The 22226-nt window shown below is 33.9% G+C and overlaps 1 protein-coding gene across 1 annotated transcript; it reads left to right on the forward strand.

Annotated features, from left to right (window-relative positions):
• The first annotated feature begins 7725 nt into the window (after positions 1–7725).
• Positions 7726–18520, forward strand: LOC129872355 (uncharacterized). Its single transcript, XM_055947335.1, has 6 exons — positions 7726–8102; positions 11370–11522; positions 11689–11782; positions 12829–12911; positions 15735–15888; positions 17928–18520. The coding sequence occupies exons 1-6, from the start codon at positions 7875–7877 to the stop codon at positions 18161–18163; spliced, it is 948 nt and encodes a 315-aa protein (XP_055803310.1). The 5' UTR covers positions 7726–7874; the 3' UTR covers positions 18164–18520.
• The last annotated feature ends 3706 nt before the right edge of the window (positions 18521–22226 follow it).

The following is a 22226-nucleotide window of genomic DNA, read 5'->3' on the forward strand; positions in this document are numbered from 1 at the left end:
CACATCTTGTGGAGTACAATCACATCCTCTTCATTATTTGATCCAATATTTCTTGAATTCTTACTTAGATGGTAACAAGACTCATTTTTGAAGTATTGTTAGTTACTTGATGTTGTATTGATTCTTATGATGAATACTTAAAGAATAGCGGTTGAGTATTCTTTACAAGAAAGTTTTATGTATTGCATTCTCTATCCTTATGTAATAAGATTTGATTTCCTCCTTATGTTATGTTTGATAGTCTTTGAATGTGGATACTAAATTGTGAATTTCTGGACAACTTACTATTGAACTGATTATTAAAATTTGAAAGAGAAATGACAAAACACCTTGATTGTTTCTTATTGGATGTGAATTCTTTTATTGTGCAAGCTAGGAAATATGATTTGTTGCTAAATGATGGGTGTTGTATTTTTGAAATTATGGTTATTCAAAAGTATTTATTGCTACTTTGGATCTCAAATATATTTCTTAGATAGAGTAAACACATATGAGATTATTAAAATTTAAAATTTTGGGCCGTGCTGAGCACAGACAGACCATCTAGTTATGATACAATGTAGATAAAAGTATGTTTTAGTACATGGTATATATTAAGTATGCGAGAAATATGCATGAACAAGAATAATATGACATTATCAATATGAACATGTGATGCATGACCAAATATCTTGAAAGCATGAGATAAATCTTGAAAACATGTAATAAGGTCAATGCATGGTTTTATAATTAAGAACTTACTTGAATCATAATACATAACTTTCATAAATCATACATGATAATTTATAAAATTCAAAATTCATACTTGAAATTGATAGCATAATGCATGGATCCTTGAAAAAAATCATTGAAAATATGTAATTATGATTAAACCATACATAAAAAATTATTATAATAGAATAAAAGCATAATTGAATAGACCCAATGCAAATCGATCAAAACTAAAATTTAGGAGAAATTCATGAAGAGAAAATTAAGAAACTTTTGGGATTCCATCGATGGAATAAAGATCCATGGATGAAGTTTTACATAACTGAGCTAAGAAACTTGAATCAACCCTATCAATGGAACCTTGGAGATTTTTCCCTAGTTCTAGCCATGGAGAAATTGAGAGAATTGAACTTGTGATTTGGAAGAATGAGGGTTTAAGAGGGTTAGGAGTTAGTTATAGGCTATTAATTAATCCCCAAAAACATCCAAAACTAAAATAATGGAAAGAGACCAAAATGTCCCTAACAAAAACTTGATAAAGTGCACTGGACGACCCACTTATACGGGTCATAAAGACTTACACAGACCGTATAGTCGTCCGTCAAAGCTGAAGAAGCCAAGTATAGGAGAGAGGGATTTATACGGGCATGTCTACGGTCTATGGTACGTTTGACAGGTCGTAGAAGACCCTCGTGACGATACCCTTGGCAACTCCTGAAACCTTCTCCTTCATGATGGAGTCTACGGATGTGAAGATGTTGACGAACAGTAAAGGCCATCATCAAAAGCCACTAAAGGTTTTATGGGGACGTTATAAGGTCCGTATAACTCTCTACGAGCTGTATACCCTTCCATAGAACTTGGTCCAACAAAATTTTCCTTACTTTCCTTAGCCCTTTACATGACCCCTTTCTACGGCCCGTAAAATTTTTCACGGTCGTAATCCCAATCGTAGACTTCATCCCTCATACTTTTTTTCCCAGATCACCCCCACGACCCCCTTTCCAAGGACCGTGGTCCACTAAATAGCCCTTCAAGGGTGTCGTAAAAACCTACTGGTGCAAAATTTATGAGATTGTTTAGTTCCCACTCCATTTTCCGGCTTTCCAACTTCTGGGTCTTACACAAGCGTCTTACTATTTTCAAAGCTTATGATATGTTATGTATGATATTTCTTTGAGAGTTTACTTAGCATCGAGAAGACTTTGAGATGGAGGCTCTCTCCTTAGTAGAGGTTGTTTCTCTTGCGATCCCCTAGTCCTATAACTACGTGCTCTCCGTAGGACTTTACCTTAATTGACCTAGCTAGTGGATCTAGATATAGCTCATGATCATGGTCCTTACCTGAAAAGTAGGACAACCTCTTTTTGGTGTGGGGAAGACACTGGACTCCATGTTATAGCTCACATGATTTATGTCAGTTAACAACATCTCTCACTATGTTATGCTTTGATTATAAATTTTTTAAAAGTTTTGCATTGACCATGTTTCATATTCAAATGATGTTTTAAAGATTATATCATATTTTAGCTTGGTCATTTCATTACCATATTTTATGTCATGCATTGCACATTTTCCATAATCAGTATATTTTATAGTATTGACCACATACGTTTTCTGTCTATATTGTTTTATAATATGGGTCATGATGTTTCTCATCAGGCCCATGGTTAGTATAGACTTCTCTTAGCTTTACAGTGTTGGTGAGTCCTTATGTTCCAAGTACGTTCATATTTGACTTGTTGAGACTTTATTTCAGTTTTCCTTATGTTAGAGATAGTTAGAGAAATGTTCTAGCATCTCGTCTATGATAAAGTCTTTTCAGACATTAGATGATTTCGTATATGTTGAGTTGTATCTAATTTTCCTATTTTGTTATTTCAGACTTATTTTCCGCTTATCAATTCATTTGGTTTTTCTTGGTTGCTTTAGTGTCATGCTAATGTCAAGAAGCTTGTTTGGGGTCCCTTCGAAATCCTATTTGTCGTGTCATATGTAGGGTGTAGCTTGGGCTATGATACGTGCTGGTGGGTGTATTCACTGATCACAAGAGCCAGTCACAAGGAACTAAACCTTAGGCAGAGAAGATGGCTCGAACTGCTGAAAGATTATGATATGAGTGTTATGGTTGTTGATGCTCTTAGTAGGTGTTTCATGAATAGTATCACTAATGTGGAGGAAGAAAAGAGAGAATTGGATAAGGAAATGCATAGACTAGCACGTTTGGGAGCTTGCCTTGAAGACCCTAATGAAGGTGGTGTTCTTGTTTGAAATGGAGCTGAATTATCCTTAGTGGTGGAAGTAAAGGAAAAGCTAAGACAAGGACCCCATCCTACTTCAGTTGAGATACCAAAGTAGATTATGTGTTCTGAATGTTAATAGTCTCCGAGATAGGATTATAGAAGAGGCCCATAGTTCCAGATTTTCGACCCACCCCGATTCTAGCAAAATATATCATGACTTGAGAAAAGTCTACTGGTGGAATGGATGAAAAGAGACATTGCAGACTTTGTTTCTAAGTGCCTGAATTGTCAATAAGTCAAAGTTGAGCACCAAAGGCCATGTGGTGTGTCTTAAAACATAGAACTACTAAAATGGAAATGGAGATGATCAATATGGACTTTATTGCAGGTTTACAACGATCTCGCCGACAACATGATTTGATTTGGGTGATTATAGATCGGATGACTAAATCAACCTATTTCTTATTATTCTAGACTCAGATTCAATAAAGGACTATGCTAGGTTGTACATTCGCTAGATAGTCAAACTTCATGGTGTTCCATTATCTATTATTTTAGAAAGGGTGCTCAATTCACCACCCAGTTTTGGAAGTCATTTCAGAAAATATTAGGTTCAAAGGTAAACCTCAATACCATTTTTCATCCTCAGACAGATGGTCAGGCAGAGCATACAATTTAGACTCTAGGAAATATATTAAGGGTTTTTGTTATTGACTTCAAAGGAAATTGGGATGACAACTTGTCTCTCATAGAGTTTGCATATAATAACAATTATCACTCCAGCATTCAGATGGCTCCTTATGAGGTTCTTTATGGGAGAAGGTGTACATCTGCAGTTGGTTGGTTCAAAGTTAGTGAAGTAGGGTTGATAGACTCAAACTTGGTTCACCAAACTATGGAGAAGGTGAATATTATTCATGAGAGGTTAAAAATCACGCAAAGTCGTCAAAGGTACCACACTTATGTTAGGCAAAGATATTTGAAGTTAGAGGTAAATGATTGGATTTACTTGAAGGTTTCACCCATGAAGCGTGTCAAGATTTGGAAAGATGGGAAAGCTCTCACTATTACATTGGTCCCTACCAGATTTTAAAAAGAGTTGGTAATATAGATTATGATTTTGATCTACCATCAGAGTTAGTGACAGTACATCCAATATTCCGCATATCCATGCTCAAGAAGTGCTTAGGTGATCCTTCACTCATTGTGCCTAAAAAAGTATTGGTGTGAAGGATTGCTTGTCTTATGAGGAGATTCTGGTTCAGATTCTTGATCATCATGTTCGCAAGTTGAGAACCAAAGAGGTTACATCAGTCAAAGTTCTTTAGAGGAATCAATTTGTTGAAGAAGCTACATGGGAAGCCAAAGAATATATAAAAGCTAGATACCCTCACCTATTCGTTCCTCCTAGTATTGATGTTAAAAGTAATTCTCATTTATCTATCTCAGATTCAATATCTATTCATGTGTTTGAATGTTTTAGTTTTTGCATTGTATTTGTGCCTTGTGAATTTTCCTAGCTTGGTCATCATTTGAGGAAGGATGATCCCAAGGGAGAGATATTGTAACACCACAAAATATTCTAGCTTAAATCGGATCAGAAAAGCCTAAAAAAAATTTAAGTTCTACAGAAAGTCTAGTTTTATGGAACCATCTATGGCCCATAAAAGAACCACAGACTATAGATGGGCTTATGGAATAGAATCCTGAAAGTTGACTTTAAGTTTAAGTTTTACAAACCGGACTACAAATCATAAATCACTTTATAGACCATATAACGACCCGTGAAATAAAAACCTGAAAGTTTGAAATTTAGTTTGACTTTCACGGACCATTTTATGTCCATAGAAGTATTTACGGTCCATGGATGGGGCCTCGTGAAAATAAAATCCTGAAACTTAGTTCCTCTGATATCCATGATCAATTTGTACGGCCTGTAGAAGGATTTACGGCCTGTAAAAGGGTCCATAAACCAAGAGCTAAAACACTTCAGAAAGTCAACCAAACTTTTTCGAGAGGCTTCTACGGTCCATAAAAGTTTGTATAGTTCATAGAAGGTCCCATAGACGACTCAAACCAAATTTTTAAAAGGGTTGTTTCATCTTTTCCTATCCTTTCTAAACCTAAACCCCGACATTTTTACACCTAATTAAGGTCCTTTTCAGTTTAGTTCTACCCTTTTACTCTCATAATCATTTCCAAAATTTAGAGCAAGATTCAAGAGGAGAAAACTAGGGTTTCAAGTGCCTCCTTCAAGGTTTCTTCAAGAATCTCACTCTTTCAGGTATGTAAGGCTACACATAATGTTAGACTAAGTTCGTCCTCACTTCCTTCATCTAAATTCATTCAGTATTGGTTTAACCTAGGGTTTAATCCCAAGTTCTTCTTGAAATTTCAAGCTTACTAGTATTTCTTGTTATTGAATTTGATCTTTTTCATTGAAATTGTGATTATTTATGTGTTTCTTATTTTTAATTGTGTTCGTGCCAATTTATCACATGAATCCCGTTTAACAAGTATTGTTTAAAGATTTTTGCATCGATATTCATTAAGCATGATTTTTCAAATTCAAAGTAAGCACAAATATTTTTACATTATCATCGAGAAGAGTTTTTGAGGAAACTTAAATGATTCCAAATACATAATTTTAAAGTAGGAAGGCATGACTATTCTTAAGAAAAAGCATAATCAGCTTCAAAAGAGAGTTTAGCCAGTTATAGTACAGTTCAATCTACATATAAAGAAGCATTTTGAGTACTAACTTAGCACATATATTATTATGAGCATAATGCATGTTTTGGGAGTAGTATTGAGCACCAATTTGAATACGATTTTAGATAACTCAAACCCCAAAAACTGCACTACCAGCGTAGATAGGATTGTGCCGTCGCTTCGGGCGACTCCTCACCCATCCTTGATAAGGGCTTTTAGATAGATCCATAAGTTCAGTTTTGTTGTCTTATACTCGATAATGTATAAGATGGCTCTGGCAACGTGGGCTATACATTATATCACCACGAGGCTCATAGTGGTGGTTGTCTGTTAGAGAAACTATCCAAGAAGTAAAGTTATTATTTTCAAAATTGATATATTGCATTATCTCAGTTGTAAAGCATTACATGTTTTTACTATACATTCATGCTTTATTTTCAATCAAGTTATTGTCGGTATTTCTTTTCGTTCAGTTATTGTGTCATTTAACTTTATTACATACCGTACATTTCATGTACTGACGTCATCCAACGTTGCAATAATGTTGCTGCATTATTTTATGATGCTGATATAGATGGTTAGGATCATCAACATGCATTTCGTTGAGATTATATCTTCATCAGCTCTTGGTGATACCTCCTCACTTTCGGAGGACTCCATCTATTTATGCATTTCAATATTAGTAGACAGTTAGCTATTTTGAGGTAGTTGTGAGTCTTGCCCCCCAACACCTATCTTTAGTTAGTAGAGGTTTCATGAACAAAGTTAGAGAGTCAGTTCAGTATTTCTTTTCTGATGGCTTAAACACTATTTCTTATTATATTTAGAGATATTTTAGTCGGTGTATGATGATTTACTTAGTTGTTTTAAATGTTCATCTTTTTAAAGCTTCAGCACTCATGTTTAGTCTTTCGCTCAGTAGTCAGCCGGGCCAAGAATTCGTTTGAGACCAACAATAATTTTTGAGTGCTGACAACTCCTAGGATATAGACTCAGGATTTGACAAATACCCCGATATCCATTTGCAATACGTACAAAAATTCCCATATATCGCATTTGCAAGCCACCATCACAAATGTGAACACACTAGATGACAACAACTCATCCAAGTTCAAATTTGGTTTCAATACCCGAAATACATTCAGGACCCCCCAACCCCCCCCCCCCCAAAAAAAAAAAAACCAATAATGCAAATCAGTTTGTAAAACATATTTCGAACCTACTGAATTGACGAAAGACCATTTTAGGATCGTTTAGGTAAAAAATTAACCAAAGTCAAACCAAACTTAAAGAACTCTAAAATTCCAACAAACACCCCCGAAAGCTGCGAGAACTTAACCAAACTTTCACCTTGGCCAAAAACCACCCCTTGACATAGTGGAACCATCAAAACTCAGATCCAACCTTCTTAACCTCAAATGTTGACTTTGATCAAGAATCTTATGTTTCCAACTTCGAAACTCAAAAATGCTTCCAAAACTCATCTGAATGTTTGGGAACCAAACTATCCATCTTCGCAAGTCACAAATACCATACTAAAGTTGTTGAGAGGGTCAAACTAGAAAAAAAAATGAGAAACATGAAAATGACCTAGAGGGTCATTGCAGTTATTGTTACGAATCAAAATCTAAAGGAAAACTTCTAAAATTATATCTATAATAATCTAGCTGTCTCAATTTATGTGATATCATTTGATTTGACACACAATTTAAGAAAGATTTTTTTTTTTGAAATGTGGTCTAAAACAAACCTTAAATATTTGTATGACTATGAATTATTTCATTAAGAATAAACAAAAAATTAAAGTTAAATCAGTTTTTATTATAGAAACATGATTACTTTTTTGAACAAAACTAAAAAAAAAAGAAAGTATGCCACCACCTTAATTGAGACGGCTCAGTAAAATAACTATTACAAATAATTAAAATAAGGAAGATAAGCAAATATTACAAACTACACAAAGAATAGTTGGTGTGAAAGGAAATTATTTATTGGCTATATATAGGGATATGATTACATCTAATGAGACAACTACCATAAATACTCAAAAAATACAATGCCATAATTGCAATTTCCCAATTTACGCGACGTGGCTGATTTCTCTTCATGAAAATTTTCGGCTGGAGACGCAAAAATAGTTGAGACAAACTGAATTATGGTTGGAACTTGGAACATTCAGTGCATCTCACAATCTGTCCCTTTTCTCATATGCATTTTACAGTTGCATACGGAAAAGACTTACAAAGTTGTGTGCTAGATTTGGGATTCAGTAACCAGAAGATGAAGCGGAATCTTCTTAGCCAGCGGGCGAAGCCATATCTGGGACAATTTTTAGAAAGAAGAGGGTACACATTATCCACTTTAGCTTCTGCTGTGAGATGGGAAGGAGGCGTTTCAATGGTTCAAGGAGCTTCCAGGGGCATTGGCTATGAGTTTGTAAGTCTGCTTTCTTCTATACTTTTCTGTGTGTTTCAGGGTTTAACTTAGGTGTGGCAATTGGGTGGGATGAGTCAAATTTAGACGGATCATAATTAGTTAATACAATAAATGGGTCAAGACTCAATTCAATTCAAATTTACTTGAATCAAAATGTGTTGGGTAATGAATTATAGTGCGGGTCAATTTTGCTATAGTATGTACTTTTAACATTTCAATTTTAACTTATTGAAAGTCATATGATGTTGACTCTGGTATGTTATATTCATTTTTTTGTGTCAAACGTTTCCTTTCTTTTTTAAAATTCCGTGTTTCAGTACAAGAGTGTCACATAAGTGAAACGGGAGAATAACCGTACATTTTAAACTATCTGTCTTTAACTATAACAGTAAATAAATAGGACTCTCAACTGTTAGACATATATATGATGTAGTTTGTGGTGTGCTGTGCTGCTTGGACGTTTCATTGATCCGGTATTATTGTTGCTTCAAGTGATTAACAGTTTCAATCTGTGATTCTTTTAATTTCTTTATTTGGTTGGTAACACGGACTATGATCCTGTCAATTTTGGTGAAAAAGATATAACTGAGGTCCATTCAGTGAAGACAGTTATTATGCCAAGTATGAACCACATAAAACTACAGCCTATGTTGCTCGAACTCTTCAAAACTAACAACGGGTGTGTGTCGGATTCTCCAAATGTAGTGGTTTTTTGCAGAATCCAATATAGGTGCGGCATCGAAAGTGAAGAGTCCGCGCAACTTAGACTACAACAATATAGACAGAGATTATGGGCATTGTCTAATTTGTCTTGCATATCACAGCATGCTATCACTGATTAAAGTGATAATTTGGGACTATGTTACAAAATGGGGTATTAATGGAAAGTCTGTATCTCATTCTGAATACAATAGCAATGATCATTGAAAAGGTGAAAAGGGATTTCCGATTCTGGAGAGTTTTTTACTTCTAGTCCTCTTTCTTTAATTGGTGCCGTTTTTGCTTATTTCTAATCAAACAATAATGCAGCTTAACATTAGTAGATAGAGCCTGGATACACATATTATTTAGAAAATAGATGAACAAGGTGTAGTAAAAAACCATAGCATGCAACAATATTTCTCTATTGAGTATACTCTGGCAGAAATGCAAGGTAAGGCTGCGTACAACAGACCCTTGTGGTCGGGCCCTTCCCCGGACCCTGCGCATAGCGGGAGCTTAAGTGCACCGGGCTGCCCTTTTTTTGAGTATACTTTTGCAGGAATTATATTATAGGCTTCAATAATACATGCTTATCAATGGTAAACAAAAAAACTTGGTGATGATAGTTCCCACACAAAAAAACTAGAAGTGATGCCTAAAATCTAGAAAATTTGATTATGCTGCTAACTTATCGTTCACAATATAATGTGAAAAAGTGAAGACTATTAAAAATGAGCACAGGCCATCGTTGGTTGTTGGCATGAAATTGATGAGTGAAGGGGTGCCAGCTAGTTTGATTGTTATCATCTGGTGTTGTTCCTGATTATCTATTAGGTTCAAGAGCTTTTTACTCCTCTTACCTTTCTTTAAGTTTTTGATTTGTTTGCCTTTTCTTTTCCCCCCTTTAATTTGTGAACAGTTTAACTAGCATGTTTTAACTAAGTTATGGGGATTCTTCACTTCGGTGCCGCACCCGTGTCAACACGCCATGGGTGTGGGATCCGAATCGTATATGGTCAATTGATTTTGAATAAATTGACCAAAAATCAATCGAGAAATTCAAGCCATCTACAATTTAGGCACATATGATTTTTTATCGGTTAAAGATACTTGTGTTAGATATTTGTAGATAAAAAGTAATTATTGATTGTGCAATTAACTCAAGAAGTTTATCATGACCTCTATATCATTTGCAATAGCCATGTTACACTAAAAAAAGACAGTAAGGAGATGCATTTGTACTTAATAATAATTACAGATTCAAACTTGCTCTCAAAAATTTGTGCATTCCTATCCTTCCAAATTATCCACCATAACGAGGCATATATTTTTTTTGATAAACAGTAACTTTGTATTATATCCATAACAGTACTTGGTAGTACTGAAATCATATAATCAGGCATATTCTTTTTAACTATATTTGGATCCGTACCCCTAAATTTTAGAATTTGGATCATCACGGATCCGACCTTATAGTCCACCATAATTAAGCGTATTTTTATAATTATATTTGGATTTGTACTCCGAATCTTCAAAGTTAGATCATCAATGATCCGACCTCTAGATCAGCACCAGTAGGACGTATCGGACACCCCGCACCTGGGTTTGAGCAACATAGATTTTAAATGTGAACTAGTTAGCTGATTGCTTATTTGTTTTTTAGTTTTGTGATGATTTTTAATCTCATGTTTATGTTATGCTTGAATGTAAGCAGGAATTTTGTCAACTGTTTTCTCTTTCTCTGGTATTGGGTTTAGATCAAACCTTCGATTGGGGAAATGGCTGTAGGTGTCTGGAATGAGTGCTCACAAAGGACCGAGCTCTTTAAAAAAAAAAGGACAACCCGGTGCACTAAAGCTCCCGCTATGCGCAGGGTCCGGGGAAGGGCTGACCACAAGGGTCTATTGTACGCAACCTTACCTTGCATTTCTGCCAGAGACTGTTTTCAAGGCTTGAACCCGTGACCTCCTGTGCATCCTACAGCTAGTTAAAGTAGATACTGGATTTCCAATTTCATTCTAAATCATCGGCTATTCATTTTCTCTTTTCCTTTTTGTTTTCCGTACATCCCCCCTGGCCATCTCATTTTTTCTTGGTTCCCATGCCACCGCCAAAATTTGCTCAAATGAAATGAAACACACAAACTTCATGAAGTTCGAAATAAAGGAATAGAAAAAGTTTCTCTATGGTCGCATCTGGTATGGCTGGCATACACATGGAGAATTTGTCCTAATAAAGTAGTTATTAGGTTTGTATAACTACTTATGTAATATCTGACATCATGACCTTTTGTTTTTGATGGTCTGGTCTGACTTGAAGAGTTTAATTTTCTTGCAAACTCAAAATTTAGATCTGCTTATATACTTTTCTCTGCATGGGAGAACTTCGTAAGAAAAAGATGGGACGCTTGCAGACCGGAAGTCTATGGATTCAGTCCTGTGGAAAAATTTCCTCTGACAGGATATACCAGCTCTCTGTTTTTGGTCCAATCATTAATGGACTATGATCGTTATTAATTATTTAACTGCTCAGGCAAGGTTTTCCCTGAGTTTCTAACTCGTGCAGGTTAGACAATTGTTAGAGAAAAATGACAAAGGCTACATTGTTGCAACGTGTCGTAATCCTAGTGGAGCAACTGGGCTTCTGGAACTGAAGAATAAGTTTCCTGAGCGCCTTGACATTCACCCATTAGATCTGACAGTTGAAAGCACTATCGAGGTATATTTTGGTAGTTATTTCTTTGCACACATTCTCTTTTCCCCTTTATGTTCATAAGTGGGAATATTATCTTTGCTCCACTTGCCAAAAGAATCATTTACATATTTCATGGATTCTTGTTTGTTCATATACCTTTATTAGTTTTTATAACAATGCTAATTCTCAGGACTCAGTCAAATCGATCAGAGACAAATATGGTTCGGTAAATCTTCTAATTAATGCATCTGGTGTTCTTTCAATACCCGATGTTCTGCAGCCAGGTAATTGCTTCTTTGTTTTGTGTTCATAAATTTATCAGTTGTAGCTTGGACATTGTTGCAACCTATAATGATAATGAAAGAGATAAATGGTCCTTTCCTTTCTTTTAATTATGGAATTGGTGAAGTGAATTATTTATCGGGTCAAAATCATTCCCCCCTCCCCCCTCCAAAGTTTGGTTTAAAAATCAAACCCATCCCCCCAACTTTCAACAATAATCATTTTCCACCCTTATCCTAATTAATTTTTCAAAATGTCTATTTTACCCTTTGTATTATCATCTTTGTCCTTTTTTTTTACTTCTTTAAAATCATGATTTTTTATTTTTTATTCTAGGTAACAAATTTTCTATTAAAAACAAAAATTATTTTTTCTATTCGAAAAAACTAAAGTAAAAAAATCATAATTGAATATATGAATTATTGACGTTCTATAATGAAATAAATGAGTAGAGTAAAAAGGAAATATTTTAATAATAATCAAAACTCTAATGTATACTATTTATCTTTCTTAATCTAAGTATTTATAGATTTTTATTTAAGCACATTAAAATTATAAGTAGAACAATATTTTTATCAGTTTGTAATTAAAATTTATGTTATTATTTATGATTATTATTTTAATATTACATGCATTTAATATGTATATGTATATAAATGCATATTTCAATTCTCTCTTATTCTTAAATGTCTGAATAGATAACGATTTTTGTTTGTCAATAATGAAGTATTTTTTAAATTAAAAAATAAAAAATTACTTACAATATAAATAGATAATCTTTTAATTTTTTTGTAGGATATACCTTTATTTTTATTAATATTTTTGTATTATTTTTGAAATATATTTAAAAGCTATTATATTATCTATTATTTTTATTTGTATAAATAGGTGATGGAAGATAGAAAATCAAGGGAAAAATATACATTTCATGGGATAAGGGGGGGGGGGGGAGAAATGATTATTGTTGAAAGTTAGGGGGGAGTTTGATTTTTAAACCAAACTTTGAGGGGGAGGGGGGAAATGATTTTGACCCTTTTTTTTAGTACAGAAACAACACTGAGTAAGGTGCAGAGAACATCCTTGCTTCTTGCTTATGATATCAATGCTGTTGGTCCCATTTTGGTCATCAAGGTGCAGTTTTTTAGTTTCTTTCATGTTGCAGGGTAAAATAACTATTTTTGAATCATTTCTTTTTGGAAAAGGCCTAAAATGACTTCAAACTATTGGAAATGGTACAGAAATGCCCCATCATTCATCTATTGGACCTAAAATGCCCTTGACATCCACCTTTAGGTCCAAAAATCATCTTTTCTTTAATGGAAAAGGGCACGTGGGACATTTTTGTACCATTTCCAATAATTCTAGGGCATTTTAGACCTTTTTCCATAATTAAAATTCTGTTAAATAAATTTTAATTTATAATTAATTTTAAATAATTAAATTGTAACCAATAGATGACCTCCACGTGTTTAAAAAAATTATTCAAATTATTTAATTAAAATTCTGTTAAATAAATTTTGATTTATAATTAGTTTTAAATAATTAAATTGTAATCAATAGATGGCCGCCACGTGTTTAAAAAAATTATCCACCTTTAGTTTCAAAAATGACCTTTTCTTTAACATAATTTTAATTAAATAATTTGAATATTTTTTAAACACGTGGCGGCTATCTATTGGTTACAATTTAAATATTTAAAATTAATTATAAATCAAAATTTCTTTAACATAATTTTAATTAAATAATTTGAATATTTTTTAAACACGTGGCGGCTATCTATTAGTTACAATTTAATTATTTAAAATTAATTATAAATCAAAATTTATTTAACAGAATTTTAATTACGGAAAAGGGCCTAAAATGCCCTCTAACTATTGAAAATTGTACAAAAATGCCTCTCATGCCCTTTTCCGTTAAAGAAAAGGTCATTTTTGATCTAAAGGTGGATGTCAAGGGCATTTTAGACTCAATAGATGGATGAGGGACATTTTTATACCATTTTTAATAGTTCGAGGGTATTTTAGGCTCTTTTCTGTTTCTTTTTTAGCAGCAACTATTTCTGAGCAATCAAGGTTTTGCTCAACTATGAAGCTCTTGTCCTGATACTTTGACCGGCAAACTAGTAATTACCCTTGTTAATGTGTACATGATCAGTAATTTCTTCTCTCTCCTTGAAGGGAAAGTGCTAATACATTTTTTTTTACCCGACTTTGAAGCCAAGTAACTTAATTCAAGCAAGAGGTTGCCTCTTTTATACTAAACTTTGCCAACCAATCAGATAAGAATAGAGTAGGAAATCCCTTTTTCTAAAAGACAACATTTTTGATCTTTTTGCATCAATAGTCATCAACTAGGTCTCCAAGGCTTTGGTTCAAGTTAGAGCTCGGTGCGTGATGTGTTGCTAGGCGCATATCACGAGCTTTAACCCCATCACATACTTGGTATTTTTTCAGACTTTGAATCTTTCTTAATACTTACAAGCCCTCAAAACATATCAATTTGTAGCTCCTTGTTAGTAGTGATGTTGTATAACCAGTTCTTAACAAACTGTAAATGACAATCTAAACGAAGAAGTGGAGAAAAGATAACATGATGTGGTATCTTTTGATAATCTGCACAATTCTAATCTGTCCGAGATGTATTAGATTGTAGAAATTCCTTAGATAACATGATGTGGTATCTTTTGATAATCTGCACAATTCTAATCTGTCCGAGATGTACTACATTGTAGAAATTCCTTGCTGTCATGCTGGTAGATCTTAGTCCAGAGCCTTTTAGTTTCCATCTCAGAATTTTGAGCACATCCTTTCTTCAGAAGGTTGAAAAGTATCTTATCTAACTCTTGTTTGTTCATAGATGTTACTTGACAATCCCTCCATCCCAAATTAAGGGTCTTAGTTTGACTAAGCACAAACAAAGGTATACTTTTGAATCTTGATGTCTTAAAATAGAGATTTGTGTAGTTCTTTAAATCGTTGTGCCTTAAACTTGCATGTAGGATGTTGGAATTGGAAAACTTACTAAATATAGAAAGAGGCACTCTTTTTGGGAAATACCAAAAAGAAAAGTAAGACACTTAAATTGGGACGAAGGGAATAGAAGTAAAAATAGAGGACAGACATCTGCTTTAGGTTTCCTATAAATTTTAAACTATAAAACAGAGTTATCTGGATGAAATATATTGTCCTATCTCAATTATATTCAAACGACACCATCAGATGAAGTTGGATATTTGGATTAACCTGGTGAATTTACAAATACTAAACAAGTAGCATAAGGAACCTCATTGTCAGACTCGTTGTCATGCCGATAGATCTTAATCCAGACTTTAAGTTTCCCTTTCAACATTTTTTAGCAAGGGCTTCCGTCATAGGGTTGGATAATAGTTTGTCTAACTCTTTTTTTGTTTGTAAAAGTAGCTCGGTAGAAGTGGAGAAAGAGTACCCCCAGTTCCTTTCTGTTTCCTATTAATTTTGAATAATAAGATAGGCTAATCTGATTAAAATATATTTACTTTTGTCAACTATACTGGATCACCATCGTCACATTAAGTTGGATATTTGGATTATGCTGGTAATTAAGGGGAAACCATCATGGAGCTAGCATACAGGAACCTGATTGTTGGACTTGCACATAGAAGATCTTGCCAAAGATAGACTTATCCCCAAAAAAGAAAAAAATCTTGCTAAAGTTAGCCATCTACTAGTTACTCTAACGTAACTTAGAAGAATGATCCACACATTTAAAGCAACAAATGTATTTCATGAGTTGCCAAATGCTGCATTGTAAAAATAAAATTAAAAATCACCAGGGATTGCTGCTAAGAGATCCTTTTAATAGTATATTATGTCGAAAATTGAGGATTCTCAATGTTAGATTTACCTTTTTCTTTTTTATATCGAGTACTTCTTACTTTTGACAATGTAACATTTAGTTCATGTTTTGCGTGAACAGCACATGTGGCCTTTGCTGAAAGCTGGAGGTGGCTCTGGAACTGACAAGGATTTCGCTATTGTTGCCAACTTAAGCGCAAGGGTGGGATCGGTAGGAGACAATGCTTTGGGAGGGTGGCACTCCTATCGTGCATCTAAGACTGCACTGAATCAGTGTATGCTCTTTGAAAATAAATCCAATTACATATTTAACTTTTGCTGATGGATGGTAAAGTTGAATGTTTCCATGAACCTTTTTGACCAAACAATATGTCATGTAGGTTAACTGAAATATAGATATCAGATGTATTATAGAGATCTCTGGCATGATCATGGAAGGCAAAAAATAGATCTTTCATAATGTACAAGGATTGAGGATTTGTTGCATGGTTAGGAAGCAACAACACAACAACAACAACAACCCAGTGGAATCCCACTAAGTGGGTCTGAGGAGGGTAGAATGTACGCAGACCTTACCACTACCTCGAGGAGGTAGAGAGGCTGTTTTCGAAAGCAAGTGCTAGTTAAATTGACCATTTAACAGGAAAAAAGGAGAAACGGTTCCAGTTTTATGCGTTTAAAGAACTAGTAAGAGCCTGTTTGGATAGGCTTATTTTTAGTGTTTTTAAGCACCATTGTAGTTTTGAGTAAAATAAAAAAAATTGCTTATAAGCCAACAAGACAAATAAGCCAAAAGCTATAAGCCCATCCAAACAGGCCCCAAGTCAAAACTGTAGGGAAAACAAGAAGCAGTTTTGAATGATCATATAACAACCATTCCGTTCAACCAAGAGCCTTTCTTACATTTTATATAGTCTATGGTAGTGGGATCCAGTGCAGGTTAAGTTGTGGGATCGCTGGGTGGAGAATAGTTGACCATTAAGGGCTGGGGAACAAGCAAGATGTATATGAAGAGTGAACTGTCCCAAACACGTTAGCCTCCACCTTGGTCAGGTTTCAACTTCTTATGTTATGTATCAGTCTCAAGAGAAAATCTTAATTGATAATTTTTTTATGTTTTCTTTTTTTCCCTTCCATCTTTGCTTGAATAATCATAGGTGAGAAGTTAAGTTTTCTCTGCCTCAAGAGTATATAGTGTGAAGTTCACTCCTCTCTCCATATCCTTTTTTATCTTGCTTACACTTGAATTTAGAGATGACTAGAGCCATGGGCACCCATAAACTCATATATGCTCAGTGCTGTGTTTTGATTGTTGAGAGACAAGAAACTAATAATGCAATTCAGAAGAGATCACTGATTGCACTGCACAGGTACTGGTATGCAGTGCATTTTCTTCCAAGTAGCAGTTCTTGTGGACAGACAGAACAACAATTTAGTACAATTAAAAGAAAAAGTTGTCATGTCTCATTTTTAGTTTGGGATATACTTCTTCAAGGATGTCCAAAGTTCAATAATCCAATGTCATAACGTTAGTATGATTCAATAATTGTTGAGGTAATAACCAAGCAAAATCTTGGTGGAATGTTATGCGTAGATCTTTCTGGAAGCGTGTCCCCTTATATTCAGCTATAAACATTTGGTTTTCTTTTCTGATTTCGAGGACATTATAAATCCACAAGGAAATTGTTTCTAAGTAATGCATGAAGAGTTCACAGTTGTGTTCCCTTGTACTATTTAATAAGAAACAAAACAAGATAATACCTGAATGCTTTCTGTTGCCTTTGGAGTATTAGTTAATAAGGAGTTGACCATATATATTTATTATTTTAAGTCGTTGAGTTTGGAGATGAGAACTGGGAGGAGCTAGTTTCTTTGGCTAGCTTAAGTTATATTGCCCCAGACACTGATAAAAAATTGATTTATGTTGCCCCAGAACCCGTAAGTCAGATACATATATACAGTAGTGATGTAGTGAGTTAAAGTCAATAGTGACAATTCTGAAGTTGGGCTGTTGTATACCCGAATATTCTGACTGAAATTATTAGACGAATCCTCAAGTGGGACTAAACCTTATGGTCAAAATGGCAGCAGGTTGCAAACCTCATCCATGTCTATCACCTAATATTATAGAGAAGTGAACTTATTTTGCGTGAAGATTAATTGGTACTTCATGAAGTCTGAGAATGCCATTGAGATATGATTCTGGAAATTTTACAGCAACAAAGGATGACACTGTAACGTCATGCCTGTTATTTTTGATCCAGTTTGTCCTCAGGTGAAATTTGTTCATGCTTACCATGTCTTAATGCTGCAGTAACAAAGAATGTGTCGGTGGAATTTGCACGTAAGAAGGATCCAATTATATGCATTTTGTTGCACCCAGGCACGGTGGACACTGATCTCTCTCAACCATTTCAAAGAAATGTTCCAAAAGAAAAGCTTTTCACCAAAGAGTTCTCTGTTCAGAAACTCCTCAGTATCATGAACAACACAAAGAGATCTGATAATGGAAAGTTCTTTGCCTGGGATGGTCAAGAAATTCCTTGGTGACTTTTCCCTGAAATCCAGACATGACGACCGGGTATCTACTTGGTTTCAACTGATTCCTCCTGGATGATATTCTTGTTTTCTTCTTGTTGAGCAGTAGCTTATTTTCTAGTTACTTTTATATGCCCTTGTACGAATATGCGCGCCCCTTCTTCTAATTAAATCATTAAATAAGAAAGAAATTGCTGTTTCAATTGTACCTACAGAAGAGATTGTACAAATCGGTATTTGGTATGAAGTGAATCTCTGCCTAGAAGTTGAGTGAACATATACTGAAATAAGAAACTGATTGACAGTTTCACTTAAATGTGTTGTTTTACTTGTTTTCCAAATTTCAATCTAAAATAAATCAAAATATCATGTCATATGGAAATTCGCATGTGATGATGCCCAAAGGTCCTTGTGCCATTTCTGATGTGTTGTGTTTTGTTTTTTTGTTAAAATTTAAATCTAGTTGAAACTTATCTTTAATTTTTTTTATTTCATCCAAAAGTTTTGGTATTGTCTTTTCGAACTGCCCGATAAAACTGTGAAGAGTTCTAGATGTGATAAATGCTTCATTATGCATAACTGGTTTCAAAGGTATTGTACCATCTTTAACTTCACCATCAACATTTTTTTTTTCAATGATATCCACAATTTCTTTTAAGCTTTGGATCTTTGAATATGTATCATTTTTACCCGGGTAATCCAACAGGTTATTGACGTCCATTTTATTGCGATAATTGAGAACGTTAATCATGATTTCACGTTCATGAATGATGTTTTCACAAGTGAATTCATTAAAAATGACGTTTTTTCTTATGAATTTCAATTTCGTCTTCATGTGTTGTATATTAAAATTAACCTTTAGTGAATTTCAAAACACTCTTTAAATTAATAAATATTAATTTATAGATTAAATAATACCTATACAAAATAATAATATTTCATGGTCCCACCTATATTAATTTAGTGAGGTTTTATTGTACCTCCAAAAAAAGGGTTTAAAAGTCAAAAACCACTTAAACTAAGCCGATTCAACCACCCACTAAGTAGGCATTTGGTCATGCGATTTCATCTAATGATATGAAATCATGAGATAAAATCGGTGTTTGGACAAGCGATTTTATGTTGATTTCATATCATGAGATGAAATCCCAAATTCATCAAAAATCATGATTTGGGAATTTCAAATCATGATATGAGATTTTTCAAATATAAAAATTGGCCACAAATTTATATTTTGTAAAAATAATCCATATTTAATTTATATATATATCTACTAACCATTTATTTCATATCTAAATAAAATTTAGAGAAAAGACATAAAAACACCATTGAAGTTGTCCAGCTTTTTCAAATAGACACCTTAACTTTGCGAGTGTCCTATTACCCCACAAAACTATTTAATACCTTTGTAAATGGATCATTTTAACCCAAATTTTCATCAATCTTTGTGAACATGAGGCTGACGTGCGTGAATTTTTTTTTTCCCAAAACCAATTAAAACGCGCCACATTTCGTTCTATTTCTCTATTAAATATACATTCTTCCCCAAATTTTCAAAAGAGCAGTTCGGGCTATTTCAGTGCTCCCTCTAATGATATCAATTCAAAAGGTAGGAATTCGGTTTAATTTCTAGTCTAAAAAGTTAATTTAAAGTCGTTCAAGGTTTAAATTCTTCTTAATTTCTTTTAAATTTGAGAAATCAAGATATATTTTGTGTTTAGGTTTTGAGGGAAAATCTTTTTATAATATCAAATGCAATCTTGAATCTTATTTGTAATGATGAGAATGATTCAATTCTGCGTTGAAAATTCGATGCAAACATGGAGACTTACTTTCAATGCAAACTTCGTGGTCGGAGGACAATCCAGCTCAAAGATTTTTGATCTTGTCCACACTATCATGTATGTTCTCTCTATTTCTGGAGATCTCTTGTTTCTGCTTATTTTTATTTTTATTTAATTTGTTTATTTTAGGAGAATCCATGCAACTTCTTTAGATGGAGGGATCGTGAAGATTTTGATATACGATCCAAGTTCGTTATTCTGAAATTGGCGAAGAGAATTAAGGAGTTGGAAGAAACATTACTTTTTTATGAAAGTCGTGTTGAAAGTAATAAATGGTTGATGAAGGAGAAGAACAACAACAACAAATGTTTCATTGTCGTGATGTTTTTTCTATTTTTAAGCCTTACAAAGAATGTGAAGGATGGAATATGTAGTTGTGTGCAATCGAAATTGTCATAGTTCTACTCTACATCTTTAGTTTGGTTCTTATTTTTTTTTTGCATTATGTTGTCGAAATAGCTACGACTTTAATAAGTTACAAGTGTATTTGGTTGTGTAAGGCTTTATAAAACAACATTTGTATATTTCCAAATACGTCAATCCTTCTATGTTTTCTGTCTATCTTATTGGGGAATCCATTTGAGAAAATTAAAAAAAAAAAGTTCATAGAACTAAAAGTAACAAAACTATTGTACCAATTGGACAAAATGAAGACTTCATTCCAACATAATCAATGTTTCAATTTGAACTACAACCAATAACTTTGATCTTGTTTGTTTGGTATCTAACAAAAACACAGTTTAATACTTAAAGGTACCTAACAAAACAGTGTTTGATTGGTACCTAACAAAAACAGATTCCAACAAAAGAAACAACACCAAAATATACACAATGCTCTACTTCCATGGCACATAGATCTTCCTACTTGAACTTGTTTGTCTTTGATTAGTAGTAGCTGCAGACCTAGTTTGGATAATTTTTTCAGCCCTTATTCTTTCAAGATTGCTACTGGTAATAGTTGTCTTCCCCTTCCATTTGAATCAACGTCTTGGTATATAGCCAATATCACCAATAACAACATAAACCCTCTTTGTCACTCTTGTAACAGTATTAATTACTCTTCTAGTTGGCAAATCAACTTGCATAGTCAAATAAGAAATATTTAAATCAGATGACATTCAGGCTGAATATAAAATTTGAATTATGCATATATAAAGTTACTACGTACATTAAGAGTTGTAAATTCATCTTTAGCTTGGTATATTCCAACCCCTACTATTCTTGGCCTTTTAAAAGGTCTTGTTTGTCCTCCACTGATGTTCTACTGGTCTTTCTAGGCCTCTTCCATTGCTTGTTGCGTCTAAACTATTTTGACTATGTTGAGGCATTTCTCTTCCTCTATCTATTCCTCTGCCTCTGCCACTTACATATTGTTTATTGAAATCAAATATTAGAGTGTTACATATATATATATATATATATATATATATATATATATATATATATATATATAATAGAATAATTATATGAATTACCTCTGTGTGTGTAGAAGTTCCGTGTGATTGAGTTGTAACACCTAAAGGAATTGAAACACTATCTCTTCCTCTACATCTTCCTCTACCACTTTCATTGTTTGCAGTGGCCTAATTTTACACATATTAATGCATATAATTATAACTATTTCTTTTACAAATCAATACATTACCTGTGAAGAAGCTCCAGGTAGCTGGGTTGAACCACTGCCACTAGCTCTGCCTCTTGCTTTATCAGTATATATGTATATGTGTGTGCGCGCGCGTGCATGCATATAACTTACATTTGGAAGTAACAAATAGATACAACTAAAAAAATACTTGTTCTTGTGAAAGTGTTTCAGCTAGTTGACTTAGACCAGTGCCTCTTGCTCTTCCAGTAGCTTGTATATTCATATATTAATGAGATACACGTACATATAACTTACATTTGAACCATTCAAATAAAAGTATACGTTCTTGAGAAGATGTTTCAGCTGATTGACTTGGACCAACTTGATCTCTTGTAGGACATCCTCTTTCATTGTGTCCTTGTATACCACATTTGGTACAAGTCATAACAACACCACATTTGCTAAGCTTTTCAGTTTTTCTGCTTTCACTTGCCTCCTTTCTTCTAACTTTACTTGGTCTTTCAGACAACTTCTTGATCTTTGATGACTTTACACTTGGATTATTTGATGTTGGCCACATTTTTATGTTATTCATTGGCTGAATAAAATGGATATATGTGCTGAGATAGGTCTCCTTGGTATAATA

Source organism: Solanum dulcamara, chromosome 11 (genome assembly GCF_947179165.1).
Source record: "Solanum dulcamara chromosome 11, daSolDulc1.2, whole genome shotgun sequence".
NCBI lineage: Eukaryota > Viridiplantae > Streptophyta > Magnoliopsida > Solanales > Solanaceae > Solanum > Solanum dulcamara.